The 24,684-nt window shown below is 37.7% G+C and overlaps 1 protein-coding gene across 8 annotated transcripts in view; it reads left to right on the plus strand.

Moving 5' to 3' along the window:
* Positions 1-1,837: 1,837 nt before the first annotated feature.
* Positions 1,838-24,684, plus strand: part of SAMD11 (sterile alpha motif domain containing 11) — a 393,689-nt gene continuing 370,842 nt past the window's right edge. The window contains exons 1-2 of one of the 8 annotated variants that reach the window (XM_053690450.1): positions 1,838-3,050; positions 5,398-5,489. In XM_053690450.1, the coding sequence (XP_053546425.1) occupies positions 2,387-3,050; positions 5,398-5,489 (756 nt within the window). In that variant the 5' untranslated portion in view covers positions 1,838-2,386. The other 7 variants (XM_053690449.1, XM_053690447.1, XM_053690453.1 and 4 more) reach the window with 7 other exon arrangements.

The raw sequence follows: 24,684 nt of genomic DNA on the forward strand, positions 1-24,684 counted from the left end.
GTAGATAGATATGTAGTTAGATAATTTAGATGGATAGATAGATAGATAGATAGACAGTTTAGACGAATATATAGTATAGATATATATCTAAAGATAGATAGTTTGGATAGATAGATCGATAGATTATGGATAGTTTAGATGGATAGATAAATACATTATTGATAGTTTAGATGGATAGAAAGATAGATAGATAGTTCGGAAGGATAGATAGTCTAGATAGATAGATAGATAGATAGATAGATAGATAGATAGATAGAGTATTGATAGTTTAGTTGGATAGATAGAAAGATAGATAGATAGTTCAGAAGGATAGATAGTCTAGATAGATAGATAGATAAATAGATTTAGTTGGATAGATAAGATAGATAGATAGATAGATTAGACGGATAGATAAATAGATAGTTCAGAAGGATAGATAGTCTAGATAGATAGATAGATAAATAGATCATTGATAGTTTAGTTGGATAGATAAGATAGATAGATAGATAGATAGATAGATAGATAGATACAATTAAAAAATTGTGATAAGATACAAAAACATAACAAACTAAAGAGCTTACAGTCTCAGGCTGAGAGGGCAAAGACATAAGGTTTTCTAAAGGGTTGTGATCAACACCCATATATGTTATTTATAATAGACAGACAGACAGACAAATAGATAGATAGATGGATAAATTAGATAGATAGCTTAGACGGATAGATAGTTTAGATAGATAGATTGATTGATAGATAAATAGATACATAAGATAGATAGATGGATAAGATAGATGTATAAGATAGATAGTTTAGACGGATAGATAGTTTAGATAGATAGATAAATAGATACATAAGATAGATAGATAGATAGATGGATAAGATAGATGGATAAGATCGATAGTTTAGACGGATAGATAGTTTAGATAGATTTGTAGATATCTCAAATATAGATAGATAAATAAGCAGACAGAGGGACAAACAAATGGACAGGCAAAAGGTAGATAGACAGATAGATAGATAGACAGATAGACTGACAGATATCATTCTAAACTATAGATAGATAAGATTATAGATAGTTTAGATAGATAGATAGATAGATATCTAAACTACAGATAGATAGTTTAGATGGATAGATAGATTATATATTGTTTAGATGGATAGATAAGATAGATGGACAGCGATAGATAGATAGATTGATAGATATCTAAACAATAGATAGATAGTTTAGATGGCTAGATAGATTATATATAGTTTAGATGGATAGATAAGATAGATGGACAGCGATAGATTGATAGATATCTAAACGATAGATAGATAGATTAGATGGATAGATAGATTATATATAGTTTAGATGGATAGATAAGATAGATGGACAGAGAAAATAGATAAATAGATAGATAGTTATAGAGTGCAAAGACATAAGCTTTTCTAAAGACTTGTAATCAACCCCTATATTTGTTATTTAAAACTGATAGGCAGACAGATAAATAGATAGTTTAGATGGATAGATAAAATAGATTGACAAATACATGATAGGTTGATTGATAGAATGCTGATAGAGTTTAGATGGATACATAGCTTGATAAATATATTAGATTAATAGACAAATGGTAAATATGTAAGTATAGCTTAATAAATAATAGATTTGATGTGTTTTGGGCAATATATCCACTACTATACAAATGCAAGTAACTAATTACCTGAACAGCAATGTATAGGCTGTACCCCCCACACGTGACTGCCTCAGGTATGAAGCTATCTATGCAGCCTGTGTGTCCTTCGCTGGAGGCAGCTGTCAGGCGAAGCAATAAACAGTAGGAGCGGCGACGAAGTAGCAGGGACGCCGTCCCTCGCACGCCCCCTTCGCCTCACCGCCTCCCACTCCGATTGCCGCCTGTGTTGTTTAAATGGGCCAAGTTGGAGAAGCGGCGGAGAAGGCGAATCTTGTTTGGTCAGAGAGTCTGTGAACTCCAGTGTGTGTGACATACAGGGATCCCCTCAGCACACCAAAGCTAACGTTAGACCAAGCAACGGTTGCAGAAAGGGGCAGATCTAGAACGCTGCCAGTAACAGTTACCAGAATATTATCGCTATTATCCCCAGTAATACTGAAGGGAGTCTGGCAGGTGAATGAGGGAGGTTCCGTACCCTAAAAGTTGTCAGTGGTGCTCTGCATGAGCAAATAAGTATCTGTGCAAAGAGGGTCAGAGCACGGCGTTAGATTGGGTAAGAGAGGGGGTAGAAGGCAAATATAGGCAAGAAAAGCACACGAAGGAAATGTGAGCTGGGGCACAGGGAGCCCCGGAGTGTAGCTCTCGCCAGTAGTGGGGGAGGTCGATAAGGGGATCAATAAGCATTTTCTAAAGCACCATGATGTCTCCGGTGGCTCAGCCCTCTCCAGCAGCATGTCATGTCTCAGTCGGACTGGGAGGCAGCGGCAGATCGGCAGAGGAGGCGCAGTGCGAGGAGCTGTGAAACCCGAGAGTTGCTGGAAGGAGGCTGCGGGCGCTGGGAGCAGGAGCCCTGGAGCCCAGTGGTGCCGAGCGCTAACTGTAGCGCCAAGTGCAAGATAGGCGCGCGGGGCCCCAGACAAAAACACTCAACTCCCCGGGTAAGGGCGCAGGCTGGGGATACCATGCCGGCTATCAAGAAGGAGAGACCGGACCGAGAGGAACTAGCACTTGCAGCTTTTAATCAGCCTATGGACAGTATCCCGAGTTACCTTGCAGCTGCCATCCCGGTGGTAACCCCACACCAGCCGGCATATGAGCACCTTTTTGCACCCCGTGCCTACCTAGGTTTGCATGAACCCCATCACCCCCCACTGCCTGATGACCTGATGTTGGAGAGGTTTTCCTCTATTCCCGACTTCCAACCTCTTTTTGACCAAGGAGAGCCTTGCATTGAAGTGGAGTGTGGGGAGAATAAGGCTCTGCTTTACATCCAGAAGTTGTGCCAAGGGAGCAAAGGGCCATCCATCCGCTACCGGGGAGAGTGGCTCACCCCCAACGAGTTCCAGTTTGTGAGTGGCCGGGAGACTGCCAAAGACTGGAAGCGGAGTATCAGGCACAAAGGTGAGGGGGAACAAGCTGCAAACTTAGGGTAAACTTCACAGAGATATAAAACAACTATAAACAGAACACCCCAAAAATGTAGTGACATTCATTAGATTCTGAATGACATTGTCAATAGAAGGAAGATAACCCCATGTCAGAAACACCACAGATATTTATTGTGTTCTGGTTATAAGTGTAATACTTGTGAGGTATACAAGGGGTTAAAATGTCTTGTAATTGTTTATAAAAGAAAGTGTTTATCATTTTATGCATATTATATTATCTGGCGATCTTTTTATGGCTTTGAGTGTTGCTAAAATGTAGATATTTAGCAAATATCTATATTTTATGGGGTATATTGTATAGGTTACTGTCTGGGTTGTTCAGTTCATATCTCTGATCCTAAATCTATTGCTTTTTTAACTGTTTTTAATGGTTTAGGGGTATGTTAATTCAGTATATGGAACATATTATAATCATTTTATCAGTGTGTCCAAGACATCAAAATCTCAAACTTATTTATATGCCCTTTAGTTGGGCACTTGCTCATTATAGTTCAGAAAATATCAAGTGACATTGATATTATATAGTAACCCACTGATCTCATCATCTGTTGTATACATTATTGTTATAGTGTTAAATTGTACAACTAAAGCTATGGGGGGCACTGTGTTCTTAATCTGCGTTTTAGAAATCAGCACTTTGTGTCACAAAATCCTTCCCTATTTTTCTAGGCAGTCTAATATGGAGAGAGGGTTTCTCCTCCATGAAACTGCGTGAAGCACCCCAGGGCTGGTGCTTCTCAGTATGACAAACTTACATTGCCCTCCTCTCCCCTCCTTTCTCCTCCTATCCTTCCTCCCCTCTCCAGTGAGTGACCCCAGCAATCTGGATGGGGATTTGGCAGAAAGGAAGCAGGCTGCTGGGGTTGGAGAGGTAAATGTAGAAGGAGAGTGAGCAACCCCTACTATACATACACCCCATTCCATTTCAGACTTCCACTCGTGGGACAGAATATCAAAAGGCTTGGCAGTGTTCGGTGTACATTGGGAATTACATTTTTAATCAGAATGCTTTTTTTAAAGGAAAGACTGACCCACAATTGGGGTACAAACACTACTTTATTGCTAAGCTAAACTTCAGCTGATAGATAGTAAGAATGAAAACGAGACATATGTCCAGTACCACAAGGGTTAATTGGTGAGTGAATAGGACTGGTGGTATTACTGATTATTCAATAGATTATAAATTACATGTCTGGTGGAGAGAAACTATTATGCTGCCTCCTGTCAAATTGTTTGATAAGTGGAAGTCACAGTGTATGGGATACTTTCATTCAATAAATTATTTGGCATGTTGTGTGTGTGCCTGTTAGTTCTGTTTTTTCTGCTGCATATGACTAAAGATTATTGTATACCTCCTCAGATGTGCTGTCTTTTTACAGCGAAGGGGTTAACAGCAGGGCATACAGAGTGTGTCATGTATTAATAGGAGCTGGGAGGTAAGGGGGAGAGAGACAGGGCAGCACTAATGAGAGGTCATTAACCCCCCAGGGAGCTCCCAGGCAGGGGAAGGGGAGGAGGGGGAGTGTAACAGGATAGAGCTCTGTTTATGTGCCTGAGAGTCTACACTGAGTACCCAGCGGGCACTGCCAGTACCTGACACTGTGCTCATAGGAAAGGCTTGTTTTACACTGTGTGTGTTCTTCAGTCCCACATACACAAGCCTGTCAGTAGGGATCATTTGGTTATTTTTGTGCCCCTGCTTCGTACAGTCTGGGAATATGTATTTGCCTGTTATATTGTGAGTGCGTCAGGTTTTTTTTCTCTCTCACAATGTATTAGTTTATTTAAATCTGTTATATTTATTATACATTTATCTACGGTTTTATGTGGAACAAAAGTTGTTTTTCATACTTTACTAGTCATGTATTGCTTTAACCCTTTGATTACCAGAGATGGCTGCAACACATTGCTGTGTAAGCCCACCTGGCGGCAAGTTTTGTGTAATATAATATTATAGTACTTGTTTGACCGAGTAAAAAAGGCGCGCTCATCTGTAGCCTTAGATAATTGCCTATATTTTGTATAAATATATCTATATCCTTTGTGTGTTATTATTGTTAGTGACAAATATAAGTGGGTGGGTGTTAGGATATGTGTTGTTGTGTGCAGGGTGTGTTTCAGTTGTACCATCCCCTTCTGTCACTCTCTCTTCACTATCGGTCCCGTTGTCACAATATTCCTATATATCACACGAGCTGTATTTTGAACAGAACTTTCTGTACTGCCATCTTGCATTACCCCTGCACGTCCTGCACCTCCTGAAACTTGTCTTCTCTTTTTCTTTCATGTGCTGTTACCAGGGAAAAGTTTGAAGACCCTTATGTCCAAAGGAATCTTACAGGTACATCCTCCAATCTGTGATTGCCCTGGGTGTCGAATTTCGTCTCCAGTGGTAAGATTAATGTTCGGACTCTGTGTTTTCGCCAGTCTTTCTTCTGCATCATTTGATGAAGGGTATTGGTGTGAAAGGTTGTGACTGCAGTGCCGTGTGCATGTTTGTCTGCCTGGCAGATGTTAGCAAGGGCGTTGAATTTGGGCAAAATAGGCTCTATCTGCTATTAAAGATAGATTTTTCTGTTGGTGTCAATTACAATCCTATCTATCTATCTATCTATCTATCTATCTATCTATCTATATATATATATATATATATATTGGCATGCAGCATATTCTACAGTTTATTGCAGAGACAAAAAGGAAATGCAAAATGTGTGATAAAATTCTGCATGTGCTTTAGTGTTTGGCATTCTAATAGTTGTAGTGTGAGAATTTTAACCTGAACCCCACAGTAATGGTATTGAATTAATGGTGTTTATTGATGCAGACAGGGCTGTTGGAGTTGAAGTACTATAGAAAAAAAAGATGGTTGTGGATAAACTTTGCAGTCTGCTGAGGCCTACTACACATTACTGCAAGAAAGTTTGTTAGTTTTGAAAATGAAGGGGTTATTTACTAACCAATTATTTCATGCTTTGTGGCAGAAGTGCATTGTGATTTTGTAAAATGTTTGTGACCAAAATAATGACATATCTTTTAAGTGGCACAGACATTGGGCAGAGCCTTAAACACATTCAATACTTTTTAGGCCATGTTAAAGGTACACTGTACCCAAAATTTTTCTTTTGTGATTCAGATTGAGCATGAAATTTTAAGCAACTTTCTAATTTACTCCTATTATCAAATTTTCTTCATTCTCTTAGTATCTTTATTTGAAATGCAAGAATGTAAGTTTAGATGCCAGCCCATTTTTGGTGAACAACCTGGGTTGTCCTTGCTGATTGGTGGATAAATCCATCCACCAATAAAATAGTGCTGTCCAGAGTACTGAAGCCAAAAAAAGGCTTAGATGCCTTCTTTTTCAAATAATGATAGCAAGAGAATGAAGAAAATCTGATAATAGGAGTAAATTAGAAAGTTGCTTAAAATTGCATGCTCTATCTGAATTACAAAAGAAAAAATTTGGGTACAGTGTCCCTTTAATAGTTGCCAAGAAATATATATTGTTTGCTAAAACTTTAGCTACCCATCCTGGTAATTATCTTTCCGTAATTTATGTCTGCTTTTCCTATGACACCTTATCCTCTCTTATACTGTTCTGTTACACTAGAAAGTCAGCTATATCAGTGCACCTGTGGTTTTTATTATGACGCGGAAACTGCTGTTACCACCAGACAGCTCAGAGTGATATAAAAAGATGACGAAGGAGAATTAATGTTGAATGATAAAATCAATGAAATCTTACAGGCAGACGTATGAAATTAGTCAAAAAGACAGATCAAATGACAGTTTCATTGATATCCTATTTTATTACGCACCTTAACTGCATTTTATGCTGTAACATAATTTTAGATCCGAGAAAGCTATTCTCTGTGTGCATGGATGACCTTTTTCAATAGTATTTCACCAATGTTACAGATCCAGGTTAACCTTTCTTCGCAAACCTATGTGATAAAATTGTTAATACTAGTTTTTTTTTTTTTTAATATGTTTTAACATAAATCAACATGCTGTAAAATTTGTGATACGGGTTTGAGGGCAAATTAGTCATATAAGCAACTTGGAGGGGGGGGGTACTAACTTCATATTTACTAACATGGAAGTCTCAATATAATTTCATATAGAAGTGTAGGATTTTGTTTGCACAATATATTAACATAATGTGAAAATATGTGATATTTTCCTCCAAGCAGCAAAATAAGTGGTTTTGCTAAAATGTATTATCAAGAAGATAATTTATGCTAGTCTGACTTCAGTCTGTCCTCACTAAAATGTATTTGCTTTTAATTAAAAATGGAATCTCTGTGACACGGACTGACTTTCAGATACTCATTTGATGAATATAAAACATCTGGTTAGTTGACCACTTTATTTGACTAGTTACTAGGTTATTTAACCTCTTGAGCGCACACCATGTGCACAAGTTGATGATAATAGGCTAAAAAGTCAGTGACCAGTTAGATGGTAGCCCACTAAATACTGTGGCAACACATTTTTTTGAGCACCATCTTTGGCACCGCATCAAATATCAATGCGCCCATGATATTGCGTAACGGTGTGGATTTTATAAGCCTTTTATTTATATTGTTTTACAGTAAAACCTGTACGTCATATGACAACAAGCCAAGATTTAAGTTACATTTCTGCTCAAGTGTCTGGTCACCCCAGTGGACAGCAAGACTGTGTTATATCGATTTAGAGTTGATGTTAAAAATGACAACATCTAAAATTGTTTTTTTATTAGAGCATTATAGTTGGGGGGGGGGGAAGAAGGAAAAAAACATGTTCCCGTGGTGATTTTTTTTTGTTTTTGTTATTCTTTGAGGAAAACCTCCTGCTACGAATCCCGTTAGCATCCATCTTCTTCCAGCATTTGGCGGCATCTGAAACGTCCAATACACACATCGGGGTAGATTTATTAAGAGGCGAGCAGACATGATTTGCTGTAGCGAATCATGTCCGCTCAACCTCCCATACGCTGTCGGCATTTAACATTGCACAAGCATTTCTGGTGAAATGCTTGTGCAATGACACCCCCTGCTCACTGGCAGCCAATCGGCGGCTAGCAAGGGCCGTCAATCATCCCAATCATATCGGATCGGGATGATTTAAGTCCACCAGAAGTGAAGGAGCAGTGGTCTTACAACTGCTGCTTCTTAACATCTGTTTTAGGAGGACACAATGGGGCTCAGAAGCAGCATCCGCTGTTTAATAAATGGACCCCATCTACTTAAAGGGATATTCCACATCAGAATCCAGTCCTCGGACAGAAATTGCAATTTCTGTCCGAGGACTAGATTCTGATTTGCTTATCAGTTGAAGAAGAAGGCAGCTACGTAGTGGTGGGGGGAGTTCAGCTGCCATATTTACCGGGTATTAGAGTAGTTAGCGACGCTGATTCGGACAGATATTTTCAATATCAAATCATGTTAAAGGAAGTGTTGAATGTCCCTTTAAGTATGCACCGTGCACCAACATTTTAAAAACGGCACTTGCTCAGAGAGCCTAAGGTGCTTGTACCATCTTGTAATGACTCAATTTGTTAATTGCTGACATGGTATACACCCCACTGATGATCTGCGCAGCTGCATTGTTTAAAATTTGGGTGCAGTGACAATATCTAGCTATGCTTCACGTGCATGTGCAGAGAAAAATGTTAACACTAAAACAGCGATAACTTTTACTAGAAGCATTTTTGCCAGTACTTGTATATTGCAAATATCTTTCTATTCAAAGATGTAATAAATCTATGTACATTTCAATTTTGACTGGAATGTCCCTTTAAGAACAAACAACTTGAGGAACGCTCTGTTAAGTAGAATGGGAAAGAGACAGTAGCTGGCTTGCTAAAATTAAGCGAGAACCTCTTTATGGTCTCTGAGTTTGATTTGCACTTTTGGGGCCATATGATATAAAGGTCTATGCAATAGCAAGATTTTTCTAAGATGTCTCGTCAATACTGTAAGGTCCCTCAGAATTTTAGAAAGACAAATTTTACCTCGAACGGTTTGTCTTGCTATGCCAGGTTCTGGTTGTAAAGGAGAGAAACATACATCGCACTATAATGATTAAAAACAAAACAAAGATTTTGCACGATTTCGATGTTTTTTTTATCAGTCAGCCCTTAGTCTCTATTTTTTGGTCATCAGACATATTTTATGTTTAAAAATTATTGAGTGTATCCACAATTTTTCAGTTCATCAGCTGAAAGACAAGTCTGCGGCTCAGAAATAAATATATAGGGATATAGTTATATCCTTCATTATATAATTATGTTTTTTTTTGGTGATATTTTTGCGTCTGATTTTATGTTGTTAAACGTTGATATTTACAGCAATTTAGTCGCTGACTTTAGTAGTGCAACTGATTCTTCTGCTGTATCCAAGCTGTGTGCCAAAGGGATTGATGATTCTTTGAGGCTGTTTTTCCCCACCTCTTCCTGATGGGTGACAGTGATGAAGAGATGGAAGTGATTCATGCCTCATTAAGTCTGTCTCCCCTTATGTAAGGTGACATAGCTGTTTTGAATCTGATAGGGATTATATCCCAATACCGCTTCATCCTATGTGTATATTTAGATAGCTACTTGCATATAGGTCTGTTGCTAAATGTTGAACATATTTCTGTAACTGAAATAAGACAATAAATGCACAGGATATTACTCAGTATAGAAATAATTTTCATGCTTCTGTGGAGCAGAGAGGTGCAATAAAAACAGTTCTTGTTACTCTGTTCTTGGTTTGTAGGTCTTGAGCAAAGTATCCCTCAATTCTTTGAAATTTGAAATAAATCTCCTTAGGCTAAGCATGTTTTATATCATAAATGTGCCAAACAAAACCTGCTAAGTTAAAGGGACATTGTACACTAGATTTTTATTTACATAAATGTTTTGTAGATGATCCATTTATATAGCCCATCTGGTAGTGCTTTTGTAACAATGTATAGTTTTGCTTATTTTTTAAAAACCTTGTGCTGGCTTCTAAGTAAGTTTTTTTTAAAAGGTTTTATACTGGATTTTTATATCAGTATCTTTATTATTATTATCAGGTATTTGCAGAGGACCAACAGATTCCACAGCGCTAGTATCTTTGCATATTCTTCTTTATAGTAGTGTCTATTGCATGCAGTTATATGAAAATTGGTTTATACTGTCCCTTTAACTGCGGATAAAATCCTATTTGCCAAACAAGTCAATTTATCTAAATCTTAAGAACAAAGATTACCAATAACATTAACTGGAATCTGCACAAAATGTATTCAACCAAACATGCTTATTAGAATATGCAATATAGCATATAGGATGTGGCATTCTGTTGAACTAATATTAGCAATACAATTATTGAAAAGTAAAATATAAAAAAAAAATTTAAAAGAAAAAAAAAATTAAAATGTTAAACAAGCTACATAGCATTGATTTTGCACACACATTGGTGAATATGTTATTTTAGAGCCATCCAATAATAGGATTGTCTCACATATAATTTGTTGTTCTCTTTCTGTCCTACTATTCTTTCTCCATACTTTCTAAATTACTAGGACACTAATGCAAACTATGTTGGGATTTTATAGCTCCAGTTACAGGGATTGACAAATCTGTTTAAAATGTAGGAGCCAAAAAGAATATTTAGCAGGCAGACCGTGGTATTTGTATATAGATATATGGAGAATTACCCAGTTAGGCGTCAGGGGTAACATTCTAGGAGTCAGTGGCATCCTGGCTCCTGGATTTGTTGAGCTCTGGTTTATTAAACGGCTGGCCCTTCTGTGTACCCTTTCTCACTATAGTGATGTTTTTCTACTACTGTGTGTTAAAAAATATTTCATGTATACCTTTGGCACTGACAATTGTTAGACATACATTTATACGCCAGACAGTGGTATTTGTATATAGATATATGGAGAATAATCCAAACAGTTAGGAACCCCGGGTAACATTCCAGGAGCCAGTGGCAACCTGGCTCTTGGGTTTGTTGAGCTCTGGTTTATTAAATTTGCAAGATTGAAGTCTGTAGGCATATATGCCTCCTGCATAATGGCTGGTCCATATATTTCAAGTAGGTATTTGGCACTTTCAATTATTATACATACATTTAGGCACCAGACACTGGTATTTATATATATATATATATATATATATATATATATATATATATATATATATATATATATATATATATATATATATATATATATATGGCATTGGAGAACAACCCATAACCCTAACTGTTAGGAGCCAGGGGTAACATTTAGGAGCCAGGGGTGTGTTATGAGCCAGGGGTGTGTGCTTAGAGCCATGTTCTGAGCACACACCTGATTGACAGGTAAGCCATATACAGAGCCCTTAAAGGGACATGAAACCCACATTTTGTCTTTCATGATTTAGATAGAACATGCAATTGTAAACAACTTTATAATTTACTTCTATTATATAATTTGCTTTATTCTCTTGATATCCTTTGCTGAAAATCATATCTAGATAGGCTCAGTAGCTGCTGGTTGGCAGGTGCACATAGATGCATTGTGTTATTGGCTCACCCATGTGCATTGATATTTCTTCAACAAAGGATATCTAAATAATGAAGCAAATCAGATAATAGAAGTAAATTGAAATGTTGTTTAAAATTCTATTCTCTGTCTGAATCATGAAATAAAAAAATTGGGTTTAATGTCCCTTTAACTTTGCTTTATAATTCCCCTATAACACATGCATTTGAAGATTAATATACGTAATGAACATCCGGCTAAGCCTAAAGCAGCAGCACTTTTCTTGCTGCATTATATTAATTTTTATTAGACACACACACTCACCCATAGACCTATATATACAGTATATAGCAGTGATTTTTAACCTTTTTTGCCGTGGCACACTTTTTTACATTAAAAAATCCTGTGGCACACCACCATCCCAAAATTTTTAAAAAATCACACATTGTAGCCTAATACAGCATATATATATACACATACACACAAACACACACATACTGTATGTATTGTGCTGTTATGCCATGCCTCCTACAAACTACCCCTGCACTGGGAGTAAAAAACAAGCAAAGTTTAAAAAATATGTCACACTGTTGTCAGTCTGCCGTGGCACACCTGAGGATCTCTCACGGCACACTAGTGTGCCACGGCACACTGGTTGAAAAACACTGGTATATAGGATACTCACACACTGCAGCTTTATATTAGAGAAGGCTGAAATCAACAAGTAGCAAACAATATAGTAGCAAATTCAATGTCCTTACATTTACCCAGCTGTATGGATTAAGGGACACTGAACCTAATTTTTTTCTTTCGTGATTCAGATAGAGCATTCAATTTTAAGCAACTTTCTAATTTGCTCCTATTATCAATTTTTCTTCGTTCTCTTACTATCTTTATTTGAAAAAGAAGGCTTCTAAGCTTTTTTTTTGTTCAGAACTGTGGAAAGCACTTTTTTATTGGTGGATGAATTTATCCACCAATCAGCAAGGACAACCCAGGTTGTTCACCAAAAATGGGCCGGCATCTAAACTTACATTCTTGCATTTCAAATAAAGATACCAAGAGAATGAAGAAAATTTGATAATAGGAGTAAATTAGAAAGTTGCTTAAAATGTCATGCTCTATCTGAATCATGAAAGAAAAAAATTTGGGTTCAGTGTCCCTCTAGTCATAATGGTGGGTGTTCTGTGTATCAAATCTCTTCATAACCAATGACATATAACAATGGGTAGCTGTATAAATGTTGCAATTGTTCCACCTCAGAGCTCTCAGTTTAGTGCAGGTGGGAATATGGTGTTCAATCCTGTTTTAGACCAATGGCAGCAGCTCTAGTTCCAAAATGATGTAATTTCTCGTTACAGGATAAATTATGCTAGTTAGTCTGGACTGAAGTTTTATTTCCATCATGTGTCAATCATGTTGACTGAAAGGATACGTTTTAGTGATGACTCAGCTTTTATAGAGGAGACACAATTTTAAGCTCTGTCATTTTCTAATATACTTCAAGCAGGATGACTGGTTTTGGAATTCCTGTTAAAATATTTAAAGGGCCACTCAATGCAGTAGAATTGCATAATTAACAATTACATAATAAAAAGACAATTATTTAACCCGTTCTCTGAATTTCAAATAAGCAGTACATTTTTTTTCTGACAATTTTAGTTTTTTCTTTCATTTTCCGGCCCCCTGTTTAATGTTACAGAAATAAACCAATCACAGACTAGTATACGTATACCCTGTGCGCTTGTGTAGTATCTTGTTTCCCAGTAAGTGTGTATATAACAAGATTGTGCAAAATTTGACAATGGAAGTAAATTGGAAAGTGTCTTAAAACTGCAGGCTCTTTCTGAATCATAAAAGTTTATTTCGACTTGAGTGTCCCTTTAAGTGAAATAAACTGTACCATTTTGACTTTACTGATAAATAATTACATAAAGACATAAAAAAAAACATTAATACGGTACATTTTTTTAAAATCAAATGTATTAAAAAGAGATTGTTTTTATTGGAACCTGGTATTTTTTTTATTTCACTATAAATGGTCTATTATTGACAAAAAAAATATTTCATGTCCCTTTAAATTAATGTAACTCATGAGAATATTAAGCATCTATTCTATTTTTATAATTGACCGAACAAGTAAAAAACTAAGCTTAGACAAAGCTCATATAGATCTAAGGTCTTAAAGGGATAGAAACCCAAGCATTTTCTTTTGTGATTCATACAGCTCATACAATTTAAAAAAAAGTTTCCAATATACTTCTATAATCAAACTTGCTTTATTCCTGTGATGTTCTTTGATAAATAAATACCTAGGTAGGCGTGGAGCAGTATATGACAGGAAATAATGCGCTTGAAAATGGATAACATTCTTGTAAAACTGCTGCTCCTGAGCTTATGTCCCTGATTTTCAACAAAAGATATTAAGAGAATGAAGACAATTTGATAGAAGTTAATTATAAAGTTGCTTAAAAATGCATGATCTAGCTGAATCATAAAGGAAATTCATGTCCCTTTAACATCTTGATTCAGTGATAATAGGACAATACGCTAAACATGCTACTGCAGTTTGTTAAAGGGACATGGAAGTTTTTAAAAAAATGCTTTAATATTTTAGAGCCTATAATTAGCGCTATGGAATCTGTTGGCGCTCTACAAATAACCGATAATAATAATAATATAAATATTGTACTATTGTTTGGATTTAACTATGAGCTGAACCCCTGCAAATTACTTTCATGATTCAGATAGAGCACACAATTAAAAAAAAAAAAAAAATCAAATTTTCTTCGATAATTAAATTTGATTTGTTCTTCATGTTATTCTATGGTGAAGAAATATCTAGATAGGTATCGTGCACATGACTGGAGAACTACATGACAGGAAATAGTGCTGCAATCTAGTGCTCTTGCTAATGTATAACATTGTTGCAAAACTGCTGCCATATAATGTTGCAGACACGTGCACGTTCCTGAACTTTCCTTCCTGCTGTTCAACAAAGGATAAGAAGAAAACAAAGACAATGTGATAGAAGTACATTGGAAAGTTGCTTAACATTGTATGTTCTATCTGAACCATGAAAAAAAAATTGGGTGTATGTCCCTTTAATGGCTGAAATATTTTAGGATTGTGATCACTGTAAATACATACTGACAATACTGGGCAACATTAAAAAAAAAGATAATCTGCCGAAAGATTGTGATCAACACCTAAATTTGATAATGGAAGCAAATTGTACGCTCTATGTAAAACAATGAAAGTTTAATTTTGACATTGATGTCGCTTTAGTTGTATAAAATGTACATTGTGGTTTAACTTTAAGGAAGAACTTAAAAGCAAAATAAAATATCTCTATCTGTGTTCGAGGATTTCTTTAACTTATTTTTAACTATAGGTTGCTGCAGCCTTCTATGGCAGACAAGGGGTAAAAAGTGAACTATGAGTTGAGGTTTCTCCCTATTTTTCCAATTGCAATAAACTGAGTACTTGATCAATACAAGGAAAAGTCTAATACATTTCAGATGTTCTTTTTTTTAGCTTCGAGGAGAGTAGCAGCAAAACTTTGACACACAGCGCACCTGGAGTATTCATCTTGGCAAGGTTCCCCCCTCTCTCACCCGCCTTAGTTGGCTGCTGTGCGGTTGCTGACTGTGTTCTTATCTGAGCGACCCCCTGCCAATAACTGAAAGCTTGGCTCTCCAGCTGCGCCCGCCCATAACACGTCCTTTCTACCTCCCCATGCGGTCAGACCTCACAGCTGTCAGATAAACTGTCTCTCTGTGCTTGGTGGGGGAGGTGATCTCTAGGGGGATCTGTCAACGTCTTACACAGATATTCAGCTAACAATTCCCCTTTGAAAGTTCTCAGGAAATGGGCAGGACTCGTCTCTCTGTGTCTGTTGACTGTGGTTTCGGTGTCAGGGGCACGCTGGGCCTACTCTGATGCTCAGCTGCTCACTGGTGCTCAGCGGGTGAGAAGACGCAGGAGGGAAACCCAGACTTCTTTCACAAGCACCTTGTTCCCCTGCCAGGGACCTCCCACCCTTTCCCTATAGCATGACCAAGAAACTGTCAGCTTTATGTGCTGGAGTGTGGAATTTGCTTCCCTGCCAAATCCCTGAGATGAATACGGAGCTTTCTTATTAATAATTGCTATTAGAATAACGTGCAAGTCCTAGGATACGGCTGGCATCGATCCAAGCATGAATTTCGTTCTTCTCCCTGTAGTCACTTCCAAATGTTTTTCTCTGAGATTTTGAAAAGAGTTAATATTCCGAAAGAGCCAGCCCACCCCTGTCGCATCTAATTTGTAGTGTCAGGGAGGCTAGAGGGGGTTTAATTAATGTCTGTGCTCTGGTTTGAGGCTGTATTCCTGTGGCCCTTTTGGGTTTTCTGTGATTAGGAGAATTGATTTGAAGAGGAAATTACTTGGCGAGGGTGAAGGTGTGGAGGAAGGGGGGGGGGGTGAGAGTGTCAGAGGAGCTGGGAGATAATTGAAGGGGATAAGAGGGAAGAGAAGGGAGGGCTTGGAGGCTTCTTTCGGAGATGGGATCTGTCTGAGCACTGGATAAGTAAAGGTCTGTAAAGAGACTACCTCTGATGCCATGTGCTTAGCAGATGGAAAGAAACAACCAAAGGGAATGTATGTATGTGTCATTCTTCCAAATAAATCCAATGCTTGTCTGGCTAACAACGTCTGGATTTAAGAGCACATTTTATAATATACATATTGGTTTAGTAGAGCTTTCTGTATGGATGGTTAGGGTGTATTGGAAAGTACTGTAATATTATTAAATATGATGTTGATAAATGTAACACTTTTTACCTTCTAGTGTCATGACAGTCAGTTTATCAGTAGCTAAGGGGAGGCTGTGCATGTCTCTTTAAATGTTAATATTAAAGTGATGGTCAACTTTCTCAACTCAACTTTCCCTGCTATTCTGTGTCTCTGTTCCTCTGCCCGTATCAGAAAGTCAGTTTTTTTTCCTCTGTGACGTTTCGCAACATAACCAATTGTAATGCGGACCTATTGGTATCCTGCACTGTAGCCAACACGCCCCTCTAATGCGCATGCGCGTCCACTGATCTGCCTAGCCAACTCTGTGCGCGTTCTTGTGTGAAGCATGCTCAATAGGCATTCATGGCAATGCCAGCTCTACGTAATTCTATCCCTGAACTGTGATCGGGAACAGCGATTCTTGTATTAATTGCTTGTTGTAGCCACCAATCAGCAAGTGCTACCCAGGGTCTGAACCAAATATGGGCCGACTCCTAAGCTTATATTTCTGCTTTTTCAAATAAAGATAGCAAGAGAATAAATACAAAATATTATAATTGAAGTAAATTAGAAAGTTGTTTTAAATAGCCTGCTCTATATGAATCATGAAAGAAAAAATGTGGGTTTAGTGCCCCTTTAACAGGCTCACATCTCCACCAGCATAAAAGGAAAAAGTAGTTTTATTCAGGACTGGAACATTCATTGTTAAAATTCTGTCTTTTAAACAGTGTTTCCACCCATGATAGTAATTAAAGGGATCTGAACTGCTAAAATGTTCTTTTGTGATTCAGACAGAATATACAATTTTAAAAAAAAGTTTTCAATCTACTTCTGTTATCAAATGTTGCTTTGTTCCAATGTTATTCTTTGCTGCAGAGATAACTGGGGCGCGATCCGATATACGGCACAGGTTTCGGCACAAGCGTGGAAACCTGCGCCGCCCGTAGTTTCAGCTCGCACAGCGAGCTATCACATATACAGCGCCGGCAGTGGCTAAAGTGCCGTAAGTCGGACAAACTAGCGATGTCCAGAAATAAGCGTAAGTACAAATTACTGGAGTCGCCAGTGACTTACGGCACTTTAGAAACTGCCGCTGCATAAAAAAACTTACTAAAGTCTTAAATCTCCCGTTACTGTCTAACACGCTTCCCAAAAATAACCCGACACGTATACCCCTCTATCCGCAGTCCCCCCTCTCACTCCTAACAATAAATGTATTAACCCCTAAACTGCCGCTCCCGGACCCTGCCGCCAGCTACATTAAATGTCTTACCCCCTAATCTGACCCCCCTACACCGCCGACAGCTACATTAAATGTCTTACCCCCTAATGTGATCCCCCTACACCGCCGCCAGCTACATTAAATGTCTCACCTGAATATGATAAAAGTAGATAGGAGCGCTAAAAGCTAAAGGTGATATTGTGAATTATCGTTGAGACTTATTAAAAAATTAAAAACAGAGTAAATAAATGTCTAAATAAACAAAGATTTATTCACATTAAGTGATATGTAAAAACGGACGTCTCCGTAAATAAAAACAAAAGTTACAAGATAGTTGCCACCATTTGATATATGATTAAACTTGAATTGTAGAGTTCATAATAACAGTAAGGATAGTCCGATTCCACACTGAAATCTCAATCGGAAGTTGGTTTGCTAGCAAAACGGGCTTACCCAGACGAGTGCACATTCAGTCTTCTCCGTGACTAGTTGTACGGCCGTAATGACGTCACTATTGAGGGCGCTGTCCCAAACGCACCTTCTGATTGGTGTAAATGCGAGGTCAGTAAGTTACAGTATTACTTGGCTTTCTTTGCTATAATGTAGCGATCATCGAAGAAAAGATTCCTGCACTTTGTGCCAGATAGCACGCAGGATACCAAACACAGGGCTGAGGAATGTAGATTAGAGTAGTGTCCAATAATGACCCGTTACAGGTCTAGTGGCAAAATTGGAAATGGCTAACAGTGTTAGCACTAGTATTGCACACTTTTCATATGAAGAATAGTAACTCCAGCTTGTATGTAAAAGCTTGTCTTTATCAGTTGCAGCACATCAACGCGTTTCTCCCTCTGCAGGGCTTTTTCAAGATGAATGATTCACCGCATATCGGATCGGGCCGCTGGTGTCTAGAGCACTGCATGGCTGGAAAAAGTACTGTCATCTATTGCTCTTGCAAATGGATAGATAACATGTTTGCAAAACTGCAGCCATATAGTGCATGCTCCTGAGTTATTGTGTAAAAAAGATAGATAACACCTTTAGTACCCATTCCCCAGCTTTGGCAACCAACATGGTTATATTAACATACTTAATAACCTTTAAACCTCTAAATTTCTGTCTGTTTCTAAGTCCCTAAAGATGGCCCCATGATCACATGATTTTGTATTTGCTTTTCACATCAGGGAAAGCTAGTTCATTTGAGACATATAAATATCATTGTGCTGACGCCCGTGGATTCTAACAACACAGCACTAATTGGCATCAATACAAGTCCATAGATAAAGTCATGTGATCAGGGGGCCGTCAGAAGATGCTTAGAAATAAGATAATCACAGAGGTAAAAAGTGTATTAAAATAAGCATGTTTTTTGTGCAAAACTGGGGAATGGGTAATAAAGGGATTATCTATCTTTTAAAACAATAAACATTTTTTAGTTGACTGTCCCTTTAAGTCCCTGCTTTTCAACAAAACATACCAAATGCACAAAAATTCTATCTGAATCATGAAAGAAGAGATTTGGGTTGCATATCTCATAATATATATATGTGTGTGTGTGTGTGTTAACATTTGTTGTATGTTCTGTTTATTTATATACTTTATATTGGAATTGAAATTTAGTAAAAATCTATGAAAAGCAGAATTTGAGATTTAGCAGGTTTTTGTAACACTAAGTTGCTGGATGACCACATCTTTATGCTTGGCTTTTCGGCTCTACTCGCACCTTTCCTGTACTTTCACATCTGTGCTTTGTCTCATGCTATAAAAGTCACTTGCTCTGACTGTCACCACTAATCCATCTCATGAATCTGGCAACGGTCATTATGTTATCACTTGGTGACACTAGTTAGGCTCTTTTTGCAGATTCCCTGATGACTGGTAGCTCTCAGTTTGGAGACAGACTCAGTAGGTGTTGTGTGGTACTATAGAATCAGCCTCGTTGTCACGGTAACCATGGATATTGCCTGAAGACAGGAAAGGGCAAGCGTCCCTTCTCCATACTGTCTGGAGCATCACTAATAGAGTGAGATTAGATGGAAAGAGATAATTGTGGGTCATTGCACTCTGTCTGACAGGAAAGTTCAAGAGCAACTTCCAACTCTTTGTGTGCAAATAGCTTTTAAATTCATACCTAAAGATTGTTTATTGACACCTGATGACACTTATGGGGTAATTAACTAGAGGTTCTTTTGCAGATTGTAGTAGGGTACCTTAGCTGTAATACACAAAACCAATTAATGTTTGTGACACTGGAATCTTTATTAGCATAGGGGACATAACTATGTAAAAGGACTATGGGGCCCTCGCTATGGGTGTCTTTCAAGTTGCCTGTGCAGAAGAACTTGGCTTGATTGGTTTGGAAATGTTAAAATATGTCGGCAGTGAGTGCTGTTCATACATTTCACAAGTCTCTTGCACTGTATTCTGTATAGAAATAGAAAGACTTTGTTGCTGTGTCAGGTCTCCCTTGTGCTGAGGGTCAGGCTTTGTGAAACTAGTACAAGACTACTTGTCGTCTAACACACTGTTTCTCAACCGCGGCCCTCAATTACCCCAAACAGGCCAGGTTTTCATTATAGCTGAACCAGAGCGCAGGTAAAATAATAATCAGCTGATAGGTGAGAGCACGTTAGTAGCCATAGTGTTACTGATCAGCTGATTACTTCACCTGTGCACTGGTTCAGTTATAATGAAAACCTGGCCTGTTGGGGGTACTTGATAACCGCGGTTGAGAAACAATAGTGTAAAACACCAATATCACAGAACTAGGGGAAAACACTGCATCTTGAATCAGTCGAATAGGGTACTCACTGGTTAAATTTATAGGGATTTCATTGTTTTATACATGAAACTACTACTGTTCATTATAATTAAAGGGACATGAAAGCCAACATTTTCCTTTCATGATTTAGATAGAGCATGCAATTTTACATAACTTTCTAATTTACTTCTATTATAAAATTTTCTTCATTCTCTTGGTATCTTTTGTTGAAAAGCAGGGACATTAGCTCAAGAGCATGCATGCGTTTGGACCACTATTTGGCAGCAGTTTTGCAAGAATGTTATCTGTTTGCAAGAGCATTAGATGACAGCGCTATTTCCTGTAATGTAGTAACCCAGACACCTACTACCTAGGTATCACTCCAACATAGAATATACCATGGGAACAAAGCAAATATTTTAAAATAGAAGTCAATTGGAAACTTTAAAAAAAATATATGTTCTGTCTGAATCTCAAAAGAAAATCTTGGGGTTTCAGATCCCTTTATTATCATGGGTTGGAACATTGCTATTTGTTTAACAGACATAATTTAATGTTAAAGATAGGCAAAAGCCAAATTTCTTTCTAATTCCAAAACAAATGTTGAACAAATAGAGGATACAATTAAAAAACTGATTTTATTGACAACATTTTAAAAACATAAGAAAGGACGACAGATTCAGCAGATAGATGTGCATTGTAAAGGGACAATTTACTCAAAAAATGTCTCCCCTTTAATTTGTTCCAAATTATCTACTTTACCTGCTGGAATGTATTAAATTTTCCATTGTTCTCTCCAAGTATTGGTCTTTGGTTTACAGACAGATATAAGATAAAGAAGCATGCATATGTATACAATGTGATAAAGTAATGAGAACTGATTATACCTACAAGCTCAACCCATTTTATTAGGTTGTGGCTTCAAAACACAAAACCAGCTATTTCATATACACAAATAAACCTCAGAAAGCACATTCTCATACGTTTTATATCCTGCAGTTGGTAAAAAAAAGTAATTGTAAACACATTAAGTGAAAAACTATTTTACAGTATACTGTCCCTTTAATGTGGTTTTGTGCCTGATACAGCACTTTATCAGACTGGATTTTTTACTAGTTGCAGTTTCACAAGAATAAATTTGGCTCTGAAAATAGCCGAACGGCACGAGTGGCCAACCTTATTCCACATTGTGAGGTATCACATATCTATTATGTTTCTGGATTATGTGTAGTGTTACTGGGTTCAGCAATTCCATAGTCTATGCATTTGTCTATGGTTTAAAGGGACAATATACATTAAAATTGTTTTCCCTTAAAGTGAAGGTAAAGTCAAACACTCTATTTTATAAACAATTATAGATATCAAGGCAAATAAATATAAGTTTCATTCATCAATATTCCCCAAAATATATATTACCTGAGATATCTTATTTTATTGTCATGTAATCGGCTTTCCGAAAATCAACCCGTTCAATGTTTTTTTTTTATAAAGAACTATCACGTGGTTGAGCCATCCAATTGATTCTCTGGCCGTTAGGCGGCCGTCAAATTTCGTCATCAACAGATGGGTCTATATGCGCATGCGTAACATTTTCTACTTCTCATTTTCCATCCGCGCGCGTCCTCATTTCGCGCATGCGCAGTATAAACTTTAGGTAGTAGTCATAGTAGGAGCTGCCGAGGAACTTGCTAAGTATTTTCGCATGCGCAGTAGAGAGCGACAACCGGGATTAACGCATGCGCAAAGATCGCTGAGAACAAATGATGCGCATGCGCTGTTATTCCATGCTCGATGTGCACGAGCGTAGTAGACACGTATAGAGCGGGTGGGACCGCTCTATACGTCACAGTATCATAAACCCGGAACTTGAGGGTGGGAGGAGAATCTGCACGGAACGGTAACAAAACTATTGTTAGAAAAATACCTAAATAACTAAATATTTGTAAAAAACAAACCTAGCGACTGGATTGGAGTTATTAAAAGGATCCTAAATACCATTGCTGCTTAACAAAACTTTGCCTTCACTTTAATGTATTTCTAATAACTTGTTATACCAGCTGCAGAATGTAGAATGTAGCAGAAATTGCATTTTCAGATTTATTTGTGTATGTAAAATTGCTGGTTTTGTGCTTTGAAACCACAGCCTATTAAAATGGGTTGAGCTTGCAGGTAAAATGAGATCTCATTATGGTATCACTTTGTGTACACACACTTGCTTCCTTATCTTGTATCTGTTTGCAAACCAAAGCCCAATACTTAGAAAGAACAAATGAAAATGATCATTTTATCAGTTATCTCTTCTACACCCCACCAGGAGTATAATTTATTCTGCTGGCTATGTTTACACAGCCTGTCAATAGCCTGGACTTAAAGGGACATTGTACACTAGATTTTTCTTTGCATAAATGTTTTCTAGATGATCCATTTTACAGCCCATCTGGGTGGGATTTTGTAACAATGAATAGTTTTGCTTGTTTTTAAATAATATTGTGCTGATTTTCAAACTCCTAACCAAGCCCCAAAGGTTTAGATGTATACTGATGTATACAGACTTCAGATTGCTTCTATTTGTATAATGGGTATTTTCATATGCAGGGGAGGGGGTGAAAGGTGTCCCTGGCTAACCTAATCACCAGTGCTAAATGGGAGCATCTAGGTAAGTTTTTAAAAGCTTTTATACTGATTTTTTATATCAGTTTCTGTGCATATTTGCATATTATTCTTTCTAGTAGTGTCAGGGTACGTCCTACAAAAACTGTCACTTAATGACCAAGCACGTACCCTGTATGTCCTCAGGGGTTTCAAGCAGTGGAAGCGATCCTGATCGCTTCCAGTCGCTTTCATGGTATTGCAGTGATGCCTCGATATTGAGGCATCGTGCAATACCATTTTTTTACACACCGATGCAGAGAGAGCCACTCTGTGGTCCTCTCTGCACCGACAGCTATGGTGCCGATCGTTGGTGGGTGGGAGCCATAGCAGGGAGGCGGGTGGGCGCCCCATCATTGCTTAACATCCGGTTCCTGTCTTAGTAATGTGCCTGCAGGGGGGCGGGAGCTTGCGGGGTGCAACATTCACAATTATGCAATTCAAAATGTATGGGAAGGAGGGAAAGGGAGGGGGAAATAAATGATGGGCAAAGGATCTGGGAGGGGGAGGGGTAGGGTATTGAGGTGGGGGCAGCTACACTACACTACAGAAAAAATGTTTATTTAATATAAAAAAAAACAAAAAAACATTTTTTTGGGCAAACTGGTTACTAGGAGACAGTTGCCAGTACCCAAGATGGCGGCAAATAGGTAGAGGGGGGACGGTTAGAGAGCTGTATGGGGGGGGGGGATCAGGGAGGTTGGGGGCTAAATGGGGATCCAACACTGCAGAATCAATATAAAATAAATAAATACAAAAAAAAAAGCCTTTTATTTTAGTACTGGCAGACTTTCTGCCAGTACTTAAGATGGCGGTGACAATTGTGAGGTGGGAGAGGGAAGAGAGCTGTTTGAGCGGGGTCAGAGAGAGATCAGGGGGTGGGATGTGTCAGGTGGGAGGCTAAAATTAAGCCCTTTTATGCTACCTAATTAAGTGTGGTGCGCAGCGGCATTTAGCGGCCTTCTAATTACCAAAAAGCAACGCCAAAGCCATGTATGTCTGCTATTTCTCAACAAAGGGGATCCCACAGAAGCATTTACAACCATCTGTGCCATAATTGCACAAGCTGTTTTTAAATAATTTCAGTGAGAAACCTAAAGTTTGTGAAAAAGTCAGTAAAAAAAGTTAACAATTTTTTTTATTTGGTGGCATGAAATATACCAAAATGGGCCTAGATTAATAGTTTGGGTTGTCTATTAAAAAAAAAAAAATATATATATATATATATGTGTGTGTGTGTGTGAAGGATTCGGAGATTCCTGACAGATATTAGTGTTACAAGGTAACTATCGCTAATTTAAAAAGAAAAAAAAATGGTTAGGAAATAGCAAAGTGCTACTTGTACTTATTGCCCTATAACTTGCAAAGAATATGTAAACATTGCGTATTTCTAAACTCAGGACAAAATTTAGAAACTATTCAGCATGGGTGTTTTTTGGTGGTTGTAGATGTTTAACAGATTTGGGGGGGGGGTCAAAGTTTTTTTCATCATATTTTTTTTTTCTTTATAGTAAATTAAAGATATGATGAAAATAATAATGGTATCTTTAGAAAGTCCATTTAATGGCGAGAAAAACGGTATATAATATGTGTGGGTACAGTAAATGAGTAAAAGGAAAATTACAGCTAAACACAAACACCACACAAATGTAAAAATAGCCCTGGTCCTTAAAGGGACATGAAACCCAAAAAAAATCT

The sequence above is a fragment of the Bombina bombina genome, chromosome 8 (genome assembly GCF_027579735.1).
Source record: "Bombina bombina isolate aBomBom1 chromosome 8, aBomBom1.pri, whole genome shotgun sequence".
Lineage (NCBI taxonomy): Eukaryota > Metazoa > Chordata > Amphibia > Anura > Bombinatoridae > Bombina > Bombina bombina.